Genomic DNA, 15,374 nt, shown 5'->3' with positions numbered 1-15,374 from the left:
GTACTCATAGAATGGGACAACACTAGGTCTCAATCAGCAATCTTTCATGTTCACACTTAACCCTCTCTAATTGCACTTTGCTGCTTGTTTAGCCAAAGCGAGTTGGTTTAAATATGCTCATCATACTAAGTACTTTTTGGTGCATTTTAAAAATGAAAGTAAGATGGAACTACAGTCCATTTCTTTGACTTTCAGCTCATCTTTGGCTGTAGTATCTTTTAAGGTCTTTCCAAATAACCCACTGAACTCCTGAAGAAATTCTTAAGTTTACTGGAGAAAAAAAGAAAATAAATTCTCTCTGTTGTCTGCTTTCTTGCCACTAACTCAATTTTAAAAATATAAACAAATTATTACTCCCCCTAGAGAACTTCCAGCAGCTTGAATAAAAAAAGTTTGCCAAAATCATCCACCAACTTTATAAGGCTCCATGTCATGCTGCTTGGGGTGAAAAAACTTTAAGGGAAGATATAAAAGGCATTTGAGAGCTTTGGTTTGATCAAGTGCCTAGAAAGCTTGAGGTTTATTGTATTTGCAAAGATTACCATTAGTTTTTGTAACTTATGTTAGTGGCCACCCAGAATTTATTTTGGAACATGTGCAGTTCTCAAGAATTGTTAGTTATAACTTTATGGGGGTCTGGACATTTCTTAATAGGCATTTCAGCTAAAACACACTCTGTTGACTGCAGTGTGTCTGTGCCTGACATTCTCCACTTAATTTTTTTTAAAATAATGCCTATAATTTAAAAATGCACTTGAATTCATATTCAACCATTCCTTAAGCAAAGTACCCTCCTGCTTCATAAAGCTGATTTTTCCATCACCGCTCCATATCTCAAAACAGCAATAAACTCTGTAGCTGTGGAATGGGATTAACCTTTTATTATCAGTTTGTACAGTTTTTCTCATCTCTGTCAGACTCACTCACTTTATGACGATCGCACCATGGTTTTCATTCCTCTACATGAGACAGGATGGTCTAATGGCTCAAGCAGGGGTGGTGTGAGGGGCCATAAACTTGAAAGTGTTCTGATCCTCTTCTCCCTCCTGCAAACTCATATCTGGTAAATGTATTGGTATAATTTCACAGCCAAGGTTTTTTTTTTTAAAAGGAAGAGAGTGAGAGGGAGGTGGAAGAGGAGGAGGAGCAGAGAATCTGAGCTGGCCTTTAGATGAACTCACCAGGGACTTTGCTTGGAGGGGTCATCCCAAGTTCATGCCTGGCTTTTGCTTGAGTTCTGCAGAATGTGCCTGTGTTTATAAAGTGCTCCGGCTGCAGTAGGGAGCTCATTGGGCCTGTATCACAAACTCCCATCCAAGAGGCACCTGCAGGGGTCCCGAGGGGGGCCACTCTGGGCAAAGTCAGGTTAACTGTGCCAAGAGGGGGAAGCGCTACCCCATTAGACAAATTACAGCCTGACATATTTGACAGCTGGATGAGATGGTGTGTAAAATCAGTTATCTGTAAAATCGATGCGTGTCCTCATAGTTCAGCAGTGGAAGGGTTTGAGAACCATGGTGGTTGCCCAGAACGTGGCACCTTGCAAAAAATGTTTCTATTTTCAGTGACTGTAAGACATTAGAAATAAATATGTCTCATGCAGAAAAGTAGAATAGTTGATTTTCATGATTTTGTTTGACTGTAGTCTACAGTATAAACAGTGTAAGAACTACATGAACTTTGGCTGAAAATGAAACGGAAACCACAATACGTCATGGATGTGTCCTAAAGTAGACAGTCCACTCCTTAAGGTCACTGCAGGCAGTTCACTCCTTAGGGTCACTGTGGGGGGTTTTCACTAACTGAAAGGCCAGTGTCAGCAACTGTTCCAATGCCTGTCGTTATAAGTCCGGGACATACCAAGCCAACTTCAAAGAACGAGACAAAAAAACAATGGTGTTGTTCCCTTACATTGGCTTTGTCTAGGACCAAAAAGCTGTGCTCGAACATGCACAGACTACATTCGACTGCAAACTAGCACATGCATGCTGTGCCGGTGTGTAGGAATTAACTGTCTACATCAGCAGAGCAGTCTATATTCGTCATTCAAAAGGAGAAACCTAAACAAGAATATACAAGATATGCACAGATATATGAAACATGAACAAAGCAGTGCTTTGCTTACCATTTTGAATATCAGTTATGTTGATAACTTTAATTTTAAGCAGCTCATGTTATTACGAAAATATTTACGTATTTGAATGCTCAGGTAAGATGATGTAACATTAGACCAGCCTTCTGTCTCTCCCGTCTTGACTTACCTACTCATTTTCATTACTTTCTGTTTAATTGTCGTGCACTAACTCCTTCGCTAAACTGAACATCCAATCAGTTCTCACTTTCGTCAATGGCCCAATGTTGATTCAGCATGCTGAATCTGGCAAGCTGCCGCCAACGTGAGCCCAACAATTACCGACGTGTGAAACACACTACTAAAACTAGCCCGACAAATGCTTGCCAATGACCTGACATTGGCAAACAGCTGACTGTCGGCTTGTTATAAAAACTTTATAAATGTATTTCATGCTACATAGTTTGGACTGAATTGCTTGTTGGTACAATATACTTGATAGCATTGCATAATTATAGTATTGGATTATTTGTAGATTGGGATTTCATTATTAATTAAAGTGGCAATTGTTTTATCTGTACAATATAATTGTTCATTGTAGTAGATATAAGCTAGTATTCTTTTCTTTTGTTGCTGTTATATGTTTATCTGCCTGTTCAGTTTGCAGGTACCTTATCAGATGGATTGGGCAAGACAATGGACAATCGCCATCAAACTGAACGAGAGTGCATTCGCTACCATGGAGCAACTAGTGGAGAGCACCTAGTGGCAGGGATTCATGGTCTTGCTCATGGTACGTTAGAATATTTGCATTTTAAATGCTCAATATTTAGGCACTTTGTTGTTCCATGAATTGTCTGCTCATATCAAATGAACCTAATTTGCTGTTTCACCCTCAAATTGGAATCAATGCTGTGTAGGCATCATTGGCGGTCTGACCAGTGTGATAACGTCAACAGTGGAGGGAGTGAAGACTGAGGGAGGTGTCAGTGGATTTTTCTCTGGTCTGGGGAAGGGATTGGTCGGCACAGTGACAAAACCTGTGGCAGGAGCTCTGGATTTTGCCTCAGAAACAGCACAAACTGTCAGAGACATGGCCAGCCTGAGCAACAGGTATATTCTGCTCAACTTCAAGTTATTTTTTCTATTATGGAAGAGGATAACAGAAATATTTAGATGAATGCCTTTTCCACGGCCTTCTGCATGGCCCTTTTCCAACAACAGGGTGCCAGAGCCAGTGGCCAAGCTGGAATACAAAACAGAAGAATTCAAAACAAAAGATGCAAATCAGTCTGGCATGATTGATGAAAAATAAGACTTTGGAAATGATGCATTAATGTCACATTGCACAGCAGCTCCAGTCACTTCATTTTCAATGTCTGTCTAAAATTGTTACAACTTCGTTGGAATTTTTTTTTATATCAATTTTATTTTTTATCTTGTGAACATTACATCACATGCAGCTTGTGATTGCATCGTTATTTTTTTAAATTCTTAAAACTACTAACAGTCATAAACAGACCATAATGCAGCATGTTTGTAGTGATGCAGTTACATCATTTTTCAGCTGGACATCAGTTGATTAAATCATTTAGTTGAGCACTAGCTCTGGCACGAGAACGTTCACCATTTCAGTGGAAAAGGGGTATCTGTGGTTCAATGTTTATAGCTCTTACAACTTTGCAGAGCTTTGTGACCTCTCTGTTGATGTGCCCATAAATCCCGCTTGTCTTTTGATGAGTTTAGCTTGTGGCAATTCAAGCTATACACTAATGAACACCTGCTAATGATCCAAAGCACAGTCCAAAACTGGTTTGAAGAACTTGCCTAATGTTTTAAGAGCAGCCTTCAGGGTCTCACCTTCACTTCATCCTCTACAACCAGCAGCTCTACATAAGGTTTTATGAGGGGCCTAAAAGCTGGTCATATTACACAGGCAGTCTGGTATTTAAAGCCATTTGTTCTTCATTTGCCTATGTATATGTGCAGTGGGGATTGTTTGTGGTTTTGCTGCTCCAACTGGAGGAGGAATGAGTTTCCGGTCCTCTCACCATTCCCCTTCAATGGAGAAAGGCCGTGTGTGTGTGTGTGTGTGTGTGTGTGTGTGTGTGTGGAAAAGGGACCTGCTGGTGAACTGTGCAGTGAAGAGCTGGGGGAGTTTAAGGGAGAGGCATTCGGAGCGTGCCTGCCACAGTGCGGCCAAGAGTTCAGCCAGAGTTCACACAGAAAATGTGCATGATTCGTGAGTTTCAGCAGACACAGTCTGACCCAGCTATTGCATGTTCTCAAAAACACATTCGCAGGTAGCACTCTGCACCAAGTCTTCACATGCACTCTGTCTTGAAGGATCAATTTCTATGCATCAATAACTGGCCTTGGTGATTCCCAGTTGAGCTTTCTTCCCTTCCCGTCTTAAACGTTCATGATGTGTCCCACGTTTTGCACATTTTCTTGCAAACAATGTCAGTAATGTCACTGTACTGTAGATTATGAAGTGTTTGTCTCCTGCTGGTCAGGGATATGTATTATACATACACTCGAAGATCACAAGCAGGAAATAAACAAGTAAATGAGAAGCAGACTGAAGCAAGGTCAGGAACAGTGGAAGTGTCCACACAATTCTTTTTGCTTTCCTGCCCTGCTAGTGAACTCAGCCTCCCCCCAATCCCCACACACATAACATACACCATTCCCAACTGCACTATGCAATACAGGCAGGCTTCCAGAGGCAGCTCAATAACAATCTCAAAACAAAGGCAAAGAAGTGCGGGGGGTTGACCTGGGGCAGCAGTAGGGGCTCAGACTTTGATTGAATAAGCACCCTGTTCCCCACCTTTAGCTGTCAGTTCAGTTTGGAAATGCATGCATTTTCTATTACCCCAAGCTTTATTAGAGAAATTCACTCATGTGGTTTGCCTCTTGATGTGCATTTGAATGTCACCTTTGGCAAAGGCATCAAGGAGAACTTTTCTGCCTTCACTAAATTTTGGCAAACCTCAAATTCCTCCTTTGTAAAAGATGACAGTACTTCTTCTGTGGCATTTAATCGAGACAATGGAATTAATACAACTGTGGTTTTTCTTGCCATTGTAAACAAAAGAACACGCATTTCTGATAATCTTTTAATACCTGCTAATTCTAACTTGTTTTGGAAGCAGCATACTAAATACAAATCAATTACACAGTTGACCCACCGTTGACCCAGTAAACCAAAGATAAGATCAGAAAGATAAGCAATATTAGTCAGCCAAGCCTGAAACATACCAGATGAGAAAATTTGATATCTCACCACAAGTCAAGTGTGTATATTTCAGTTAGACTTTTGCATAGTGAAGCTAACCGATCCTGATTATGTTATTATAACTCTGTTTCATCCAGCACTTATACACTTTAATCTGATCCAGGACAGCCAATGTCCTACAGAGTTTAGCTCCAACCTGCCCAAACACACTTCTCTGGAAATTTCTAGTAATCTTGAAGACGTTCATTACTGTAGGATTGCGACCCTCCAAGAGCAGACTCTGACAGCAATGGTTTAATCAGACTACAGTTGTCCTTGTCATTGTGCACTTGCTCCAACAGACAGCAGTGACATGCAACATGTATTAAAATAAATCTATCATGTGTCCTTGAGCAGACAAAACAAAAAAGTAACTAAACTATGCATAAACCTGCTGTAGCTTGATTATAACTGCACGTGACAGACCTTTCTTTGGGATGAGAGAGATGGTGGCCTAATTTGCCTGTATTCCAGCAGGCATGCTTTTAGTGGGAGAACCAAGTTAAACACCTACATTCAGCAGCCTTCTACATCACGCCAGCCCTCAACCCATTTTGCTCATGATCTTTCTCGGAAAGGAGCAAGAAGTAAGAGCTGTTTGTTTGCACCCATTGACGGCTGACTGGCTGGGCTCCAAGCCCTGTGCCTGACCTAGAGTTGAACCCTATTGTTCCAATCCCACAATCGGGTGCGGGGCATTGTGCTTGATCGCCTCCAGAGCAGTGGGAGAGGCTGGAGAGAGAGAGAAAGAGAGGTTAAGAGTCTCTGTGGGTCTGTTACAGTCCTGTCATGTACAGGGCCAGATCTCATGACTTACGGTTATGATTAAGAACCGTGGCTTGCTGTCAAAAAAAGAGCTAAGTCCATGTGGAAATTCTGGCTTTCCTAAGGAAAAATGACACCACATTCTCCTTAATATGTCATAATGAGGTAACCAGTGGCTTCGGAATATTGATTTAGTTGCAAATGCTAAATTCTTCCAAGGTGCTGCTGTTTTTGATTGCATGACATCAGCAGAGTTGATAGCAAGTTCAATGAGTCACTTAGTTTTTGTTTTCAATATTAAAGGCTTGATGTGAAATTCAAAAGAGGTTGCAAATGTGACCTACTTTGAGACTTCAGGTTTGTACATCCTTGGTTATCCTTGATTCCCAGCGCCTTACATTCTGAGTTCTTGATGAACAGAGGCAGCTGCATTCACCCAGGCTTCAGTTTAAACAGAACAGAGAAATGCAGTACACTGCCGTCTTTGTGAATCAACTGGAAACCATCAGCTCTAATCAAATGTCTGCTGGCCCAGATTCAAGCCAGATGTAGGAATTCCACTTGGCCCACCAGTGGCAGCCGAAAAGAAGAGAGGGGTTGTTTGCAGGAGAAGCAAGACCCAAGCTTTGCATTGGCAATGGCACTGCAAGGCTGCTGGCTAGTCCCATCAGCTTTGGCCAGGACCACCAGAACTCTGGAGCGCTCATGCCATTGACCATAGATTGAACTGCACACCTATAGCCAACACCGTGTGCTTGAATGTGAAACAGTTGAATATGATATGATATGTTGGCAGGATATCACCTTAGGCATAGCAGGACTCTGAGTATGTGGGTTTCTTGGATTGTGCCACAACAGGTGTTATTTCAAGAGCCTCAGTTGTACTCTTTAACGGGAAATGGGGGGGGAGAGAAAAAAGGTCCAGTCTTTCCAGTAAAAAGGTGCTTCATTCCAATTTGGATTCCCCAACTTTGAACCCTCTTAAGGCTGTTGGTTTTGTGAGTAATGATCCTTATGTGTTTTATGTGTGTGTTTCAGGCTGAGTGTGCAGCGAGTAAGGAAGCCACGCTGCTGTAAGGGCCCTCAGGGGCTGCTGCCTCGCTTCTCTTCCCTACAAGCAGATGGACAAGAACAGCTATTTCACTTAACGGACAATATTCACTCTGAATAGTGAGTATCTTCTCTTATGGTAATAAGTTGTTCTGTAAAATTCTTCCAATCTTTTCTTTGTTATTGAATGTAGGATTTAAAGAAAAAAAAAATTAAGCACATCTTTTAGATGGTTCTACCAGTTCAAGAAACCCAAACTGTAGGTAAATTGTTTTTAATCTTTGGTTGGAAGCATCAGGGCTTGTTTCTGTGTTCAAAGTGAGATAGAAAAGACATTTATCACCAAAGAGGCAAATCCATCCAGATCAGCAGCCCCGCTGTTGGCCCACATGACCTCTCTCCTCAGAGGTGCCACACAGGCCATTAGTCTTCTCAGCTGCAGCCTTCACACTCTCATCCTTTCTTCCCTCTCACACACTGGAACTGCCTTAATGTTGCCTGTTTAATTTGATGTACTAATCTTCAGTTCTCTTAACATAGTCTATGCGTTGAATAGCACACTTGACTTAATCGTTTTTCATGTAGTTCATAGTTCATAATTTTAACAGATTTGATCCATGGAATCCATGAGCGAATTTGGTCTGAATTGAATCATAGCATATCTGCTTTGCAATTACGTAATTTAAATTGAACACCATTTCTGTTGTTTGTAAAGTGATGTAACGATCATATGCCTGTTTTCTTCTGTAGTTTCATTGCAGTAGAGCCCATAGACACATACTGTGTGCTGATCTCCTCCAAAGTGGTATATTTCCTCAAGCCTGGAGAATTTGTGGATCGTGAAGCAATCTTTTTAGAGGTCAAATATGATGATCTCTATCATTGTCTGGTGTCCAAGGACCATGGGAAAGTATATGTACAGCTTACTAAGAAAGCAGAAAGCACCAGTAGTGGAGTGGCCATTCCAGGTCCATCACACCAGAAACCTATGGTAAGAGACGTGTCCCTCCATGTATGTATACATATATTTTTGAAGTATTAATGTCACTAGAATTTTTGTAATAATATAAATCGTACAATACTTATGTTTGGAGATTGAATTTCCAGCAATGATTTTGATATACCATTACTGTATTTCGAAAATACATAATACATGATTTTGGTCATACCAACCACTTGTCATTGCTTTGCTAACTCTATTCCAAATTAGGGATGTGCATTTTTTTGCCGGATCGGGTATTGGTCAGATGAGACTGATCCAAATCTGATATTGTGTGTATACTATTGTGTTGTTAAAGGGGTCATATGATGCTGCTAAAAAGAACATTATTTTGTGTATTTGGTGTTTGAGGGTTTAAGGTTTTAAAACACATTACTTTCCACATACTGTACATTATTGTTTCTCTTTTATGCCCTGCCTTTCTGAAAAGCGTTGATTTTTTCAAAGCTCATAGGTCTGAAAAAGCGTTGTGATTGACCAAATACGTAAAGCATGTGACGGAAATGATACGCCCCTCACGTTGATTTTTTCAAAGCTCATAGGTCTGAAAAAGCGTTGTGATAAAAACTCGCATTTGAATCATCAGTGCCAAATTCTTTAAATATGAAAAACGTACTTACAGTCTGTGAGTCCGAACAGCCGGTTTGAGACTTTAGTCTTTGCAACTTTACAGATCTTCTTTATGCACCAAGAGCTTGTAACACTCCAAAGAGAAAGGAAAATTTGAAATCGCATCATATGACCCCTTTAAGCCTTACAAAAGGCACAAAAACATTATAAAGCACCATAAATTGAAGCACCATAAGAACCATAAATAAAGTTTTCGTGCACTATATTCCAAGTGTTTGAAGCCATTCCATAGTTCAATGTGAAGTACAGATGAATATTTAAGTCGTTAAATTCAAGTTCACATAAACTCTTCTCTCCGCTGCGGCTGTCAGTCATTCTTCATTCAGCCTTCAAACTGCGTGTTGTGTTCGGTTACGACAGTTAAGATGACGAAACCCTCTCCAAGATACATAAAAGGACTTTATCTAGCTGGAATTTAGTGCTGTTTCTAAATCATGTTACTTTCTACCGGGTGTCTGTTAGATCACAACACTGACTGGAGTAGACTATGAACACTATGAATTCTTCACGCGCACAGTAACTAAGTAATCCTAAACTTATTCACTGTTATTTGTTCCCTACTAAATAATGCTTTTTCACTAAACGTTTAGATTTTATAAAATTATTGTGCACTCATAACCATCGCTGCTAAATTATCCACTAAACTAGTATATAATAGTATTTTTGTCATAGATTGATGTTATTTATTTTTTTCATTTGTTATTTTTCTTAATCATGAAGTTGTCTGTATTTAGTAGATTGTGTTTAACACACAAAAGAGTGATGATCAGGTCAACACACAGAGGTATAGAAATTTTACTTGATTTAGGAAAAAACAGTGCTGCTATCGGATCGATATCGGCCGATACTCAGAATTGTTGGTATTGGATCAGATCGGTTCTGAAAAAATGGTATTGGTGCATCCCTATTCCAAATGTCCAACTTCAAATGTCATTTGTTGTTTCTCCATAGGTCCACGTGAAAAGTGAGAGCCTTGCCACCAAGATTTCACAAGAAATCAATTACGCCAAGAGCCTTTACTATGAACAGCAGCTCATGCTGCCTCCCAGTGAGAATGAGGATATCTTATTATTAGACTCTTAACTACACTGACCCGCAGGCTAGGTGTTTCTCGCTCATTTTTCAACAGCTACTTCTTTTTTCTGTTTCTTTGGAAGGACAGTAATAAATCAGCAGAGCGTGATCACCCACTTAAGCCAGTGTATGGGACATGCTCACAGCATGTGGTTTGTTCAGTGATGCAAACTAGTCTAGAGGGGCAAGCACAGATTTAACTTCACTATATGCAAGCATTTTAAGTTCTTTGCAAACCTTAGAAGTATAATTAATTTTGTTTGTTTTACGACCGGTTAAATAACTGGTGTTTGCTGCTAGATGTACACGGCTATTCTGACACTATATGTTTGTGTATAGATTCTCTATGTGCATATATAGGCATACACCAGTAGGACTATCTGCCATGTATATATAATGTTGAAAATAAGAATATGCTATGAAATTAATTTTTGGATTGCTGTACAAAACTGCCTTTAAAAGAAAGTTAATTTTGCTCTGAATATGTGAGTGATTGGAGGTTGATTGAATGATTGAATTGCACTGATACAAATGTAGGAAACTTAAGCTGCTCTCACCATTCCATGGTGAGCCAACATTAACACAAAAACACAATACAGAGAATAAGTATTGTAAATACTCTTTGCATTTTTTACCTCTCCACATGCAGTCCACCCGCAAAAACATCTGTCTGATGTTTTTCTTCTCGCAGTTTCTTCTTTTCTTGTCTTTTCTATAACCAATTTTAGGAAGGCAATGAAAAATAAGACTGAACAATTTCATGTTTCTTCATCTTTTACAAATTCAAGTGTAAGAAATGAAACCCGTTTAACATATTTCAACAAAATAACGGTATACTGTAGCACATAAAATTATGATTCACTGCCTTTTATGTGCTCCTTCTGTCATGTAATCAATATGAAGTTTTATTTTCACATCATCAAACACTTATTTTACTATTTAACACTTATTTAAAACTTATTTTAGTTTTAAATTGAACAGTATCAAGTAATTAAGTTTCACTGAATTAATCTTTTTATTTTAAGTTGTTACAAGTTGCTTCCAAAGATCAGACATGTTTTCTCTTCCTCACTTATCTTAACTGTGTTCATATACTGGTCTATCAAAAAATTAAAATTATAATAAGTAGATTTTTAACTTATGTCACAGTGCCTCTGAAAACACTGGTCAGTATAATTTAGGATAATGTGAACAATACAGCTAATGATTTTTCTAAATTGTCTGTTATTTAAATATTGAGATGTTGAATACAACCCTACAAAGCTGGTTTCCTTTATAACTGCACAAAAAGTAAATATAGTGTGTAAATTTGTTTTAATATGCAAATGTATAAAGCAAAATAAACGTAATGATTTAACAAAGTATTTGTAATAGTATTTATTTCCAAAAATGATTTATTTGTTGTTGGGTTTTTTTTTTGGGGGGGGGGGGTCTTATTCTTTATTGATATGATATATAGCCTGCTCTTTATAGTTATTTTTTACATGTGCTTTATCCCATGCTTCTTCTGTATCAGAAAATATGTGACCCGTGTTGGCAAAATGAGTCGGAATGCGCACATGGTTATTTTGAGCTACACGCAAAAAAAGTGAAAAATGTTGATTTTAATTGAATTTGAGATTTTCACAAATGAGTTCATTAAACCCTCATCTAGCGATCCCAATGCTCTGTTACAGTATGTCTTAAGTGAACGTTTGGGGAACTTTTGGGGAAAAACATCTGATGTGTAACATTCGGACATACTACATCAGCCATGTTGTTACAGTCACATGACCTATCTGCGTCAGTTGCGTAGCTTCACTTACATCAAAGTCCCTTTAAGGCATTTAAAGGGTTACTCCACCCCAAAATTCAAATTTGTCATTAATCACTTACCCCCATGTCGTTCCAAACCTGTAAAAGCTTTGTTCGTCTTTGACACAGAAGAGCGTACGCAGCTTGCATTCAGCGGATGTTCTCCAAAATGGTGCTACGGTGATGCGGAGAGACACAGAGGAGATGAATTGTTGAATAAAGTCGTTATTTTTGTTTTCATTGCATGCAAAAAGTATTCTCGTCACTTCATAACATTACGATTGAACCACTGATGGCAGATGGAGTATTCTGACGATGTCTTTCATACTTTTCTGGACCTTGACAGTGCAATTTACTTGGCAGTCAATGGGACAGTCACAAGCCTCCCGCTTTTCATCCAAAATATCTTAAATTGTGTTCTGAAGGCGAACGATGCTTTTACGGGTTTGGAACGATATGGGGGTAAGTGATTAATGACCAAATTTTCATTTTGAGGTGGAGGATCCCTTTAAGGTATTCTTTAGTCTTTGCTTAAATTCATAAATCCTCTCCTGTGGCCTCATGGGATAGTAAAGTGTCCATCGTATGTGCACTTCAGAATGCAGGCAGAAGAAGTCGGTCACCCGGGTACTTTTCACCTACTATTTTTCGAAAACTATGAATTCGGACATAAAGGCTATACTACTCACCTCACATAGCCTACTGTTTTTTCGCATACTATATTATAGAAGGGATGTATGCGATTTCGGACGCAGTGTTTGTCTACATTATTCTTCTTGACTGACAGTGTCATGTCAGATCAAGGGCCTCTCCCTTCAGGGTGACACACTCATTAGTTAAAGATGGATGTGCAGTGACCACACAACCCTGCGCTGCTTAGACGAATAGCACTGAATATGTATAACGAACAACAATGCTAGTGCTAACAATTTAGCATTTGTGTACTGCACAGACTTAAGCGTGCTTTCCTTAATGATATGCTGTCATAAGAAACACATGGGTTAAAACAAACAAGTACAATATGCGTAACACAGACCAGTCTGACAAATCTGGTTCAAATATGATCTTACACACAAACCTGTGAAACTAATGGCATACATGACTGAAGTTATCTGTTGTAATAGGGATGAGATACTTCTTTTCCACCTGTGCTGGGTCACATTAAGCAGCTCTTTTTCCTGGGCAAAGGGTTCATCACAGGGTGAGCTGTCTGTCCAACAACCTACTCAGATTTATCTACTATTTGGCTAACCTTGCTCTGAACTCACCCCCTGAGATTTGAGCTGACTTCTCCAACACATATGCACTCCATGACACAGTTTCATGTCCTGATCCCACTCTCAACAGTGTCCATCATTGCTGTTAGACATGCCAAGACTCATTCTTCAGTTTTTGTCATTAGTTATACAACATTTTTGGTGATTATTCCCCGAGCCCCACAGCGTACATTTTTTATTTTATATAGTTTATCAGAAAGTAACTTTTCCTTTTAGCCACAAAGTAACAGCTGAGTGTAGAACGAAGAATGTGATGTGAATTGGTAATCACACAATTGCAATAGCGGCTTCGTGCCTGTTGTATGTCAGTTTCAGTCCCCAGTGTACTTTGATAACAGTCTTCTAATACTGCAGCAGGGATGCACCGCATGGAAAGAATTTGAGGGAGAGACGCGAAAGATTTAGATGGTCTGCCTTTAGATTTGATTTTATGAGGTTACACAGTCTTAGATCTCGCATCACATTTGGCAAATGAGGTGTAGTAGAAAGTTGTCAACAGGCACTGTATTAACTACCCATCTGTTTGGAGCGATAGAGCTGCATCAACAGCAAACATCAGCCGTTCAGCTAGGTGTGATTGACAAAGCTGAATAAAATGACAAGTTCTAGATTCGTCTATTAGCCTTCCAGTGGCTGACCCCTCTCCAGTGTGCTTTCCTGTTTAGCAGAGTTAGTGTTAAGACAACCCTGCCTAGTGTACAATGAGCTCACGATTGGCTGGCCTGCAGCGGTGGAATGCTGACCATGAAATGCCTGTGAGTTTTGGCAGAGACAGAACAAGCACACTGCCAGGGACCAACACTTCCCTGTTTTCAAACCAACTTGAACACCCAAAAAATAACACTCACCAGGGTTTTTTTAAGCTCAAATACTATTTATTTGAAGTTGACAGTAATATGAAGATAGACATGCTGGAATTACTTTAAACAAGTCCCATACGGCAAAAAAAAAAATATATACATTTTCTGTGGCCAAAATATATTTCAAACATGTGGTAAACTACTGCTGTTTTTCAAATTCCAAATATATTTAGTTTAAACCAAAGTATATTACAAAATATACTTTAAGGAAAAAGAACATACACTTCCAATTTTAAAATACATTTTGAATAAATGCAAAAATGTATTTTTTAAATATATGTTTTGGACAGTATTAATTCATTTAAATATAAATACACTGCTCAAAAAATTAAAGGAACACTTTTTAATCAGAGTATAGCATCAAGTAAATTAAACTTCTGGGATATTGATCTGGTCAGTTACGTAGCAGAGGGGGTTGTTCATTCATTTCAGCTGCTTTGGTGTTAATAAAATTAACAACAGGTCCACTAGATGGGCAACCATTAGAAAACCCCCAAAACAGGAATGGTTTTACAGGTGGAGGCCACTGACATTTTTTCCCCTACTCATCTTTTCTGATTGTTTTTCACTAGTTTTGCATTTGTCTAGGGTCAGTGTCACTGCTTGTAGCATGAGGCGATACCTGGACCCTACAAAGGTTGCACAGGCAGTTCAACTCCTCCAGGATGGCGCTTCAATATGTGCCATTGCCAGCACAGTCTCAAGAGCATGCAGGAGATTCCAGGAGACAGGCAGTTACTCTAGGAGAGCTGGACAGGTCAGTAGAAGGTCCTTAACCCATCAGCAGGACCTGTATCTGCTCCTTTGTGTGCAAGGAGGAACAGGACCTCCAGCAGGCCACTGGTGTGAATGCCTCTGAGAAAACAATCAGAAACAGACTTCATGAGGGTGGCCTGAGGGCCTGACGTCCTCGAGTGGGCTCTGTGCTCACTGCTTGGCACCGTGAAGCTTGATTGGCATTTGCCATTGAACACCAGATTTGGCAAGTCCGCCTCTGGCGCTCTGTGCTTTTCACAGATGAGAGCAGGTTCACCCTAAACACGTGTGACAGATGTAAAAGGGTCTGGAAAAGCGGTGGAGAATGTTATGCCGCCTGTAACATTGTTCAGCATGACCGGTTTGGTGGTGGGTCAGTGATGGTCTGGGAAGGGATATCCATGGAGGAACACAGAGACCTCTACAGGCTAGACAATGGCACACTTACTGCCATTAGGTATGGGGATGGAATCCTTGGACCCGTTGTCAGACCCTACACTGGTGCATTGGGTCTTTGTTCCTCCTGGTGCACGACAATGCCCGGCCTCATGTGGTGAGAGTATGCAGTCAGTTCCAGGAGGATGAAGAATTTAATACCATTGAATGTCCCCCACGCTCGCCTGACCTAAATCCAATAGAACACCTCTGGGACATTATGTTTCGGTCCATCTGACGTCTCCAGGTTGCACCTCAGACTGTCCAGGAGCTCAGTGATGCCCTGGTCCAGATCTGGGAGGGAATGCCCCAGGACACCATCCTTCGTCTCATTAGGAGCCTGCCCTGACGTTGTCAGGCATGCATACAAGCACGTGGAGGC

At 40.0% G+C, this 15,374-nt stretch overlaps 1 protein-coding gene across 1 annotated transcript in view; it reads left to right on the top strand.

The window, feature by feature from the left end:
• Window positions 1-11,231, top strand: part of LOC109061730 (vacuolar protein sorting-associated protein 13D-like) — a 45,649-nt gene extending 34,418 nt beyond the window's left edge. Inside the window, 5 exon segments of the mRNA XM_042713101.1 lie at window positions 2,732-2,864; window positions 2,992-3,184; window positions 7,155-7,286; window positions 7,917-8,157; window positions 9,748-11,231. Coding sequence (XP_042569035.1) covers window positions 2,732-2,864; window positions 2,992-3,184; window positions 7,155-7,286; window positions 7,917-8,157; window positions 9,748-9,879 — 831 coding nt within the window. The 3' untranslated portion in view covers window positions 9,880-11,231.
• Window positions 11,232-15,374: the final 4,143 nt, after the last annotated feature.

This window comes from Cyprinus carpio, chromosome A23 (genome assembly GCF_018340385.1).
Source record: "Cyprinus carpio isolate SPL01 chromosome A23, ASM1834038v1, whole genome shotgun sequence".
NCBI classification, from domain to species: domain Eukaryota; kingdom Metazoa; phylum Chordata; class Actinopteri; order Cypriniformes; family Cyprinidae; genus Cyprinus; species Cyprinus carpio.
This window is presented reverse-complemented; position numbering and strand designations above follow the sequence as displayed.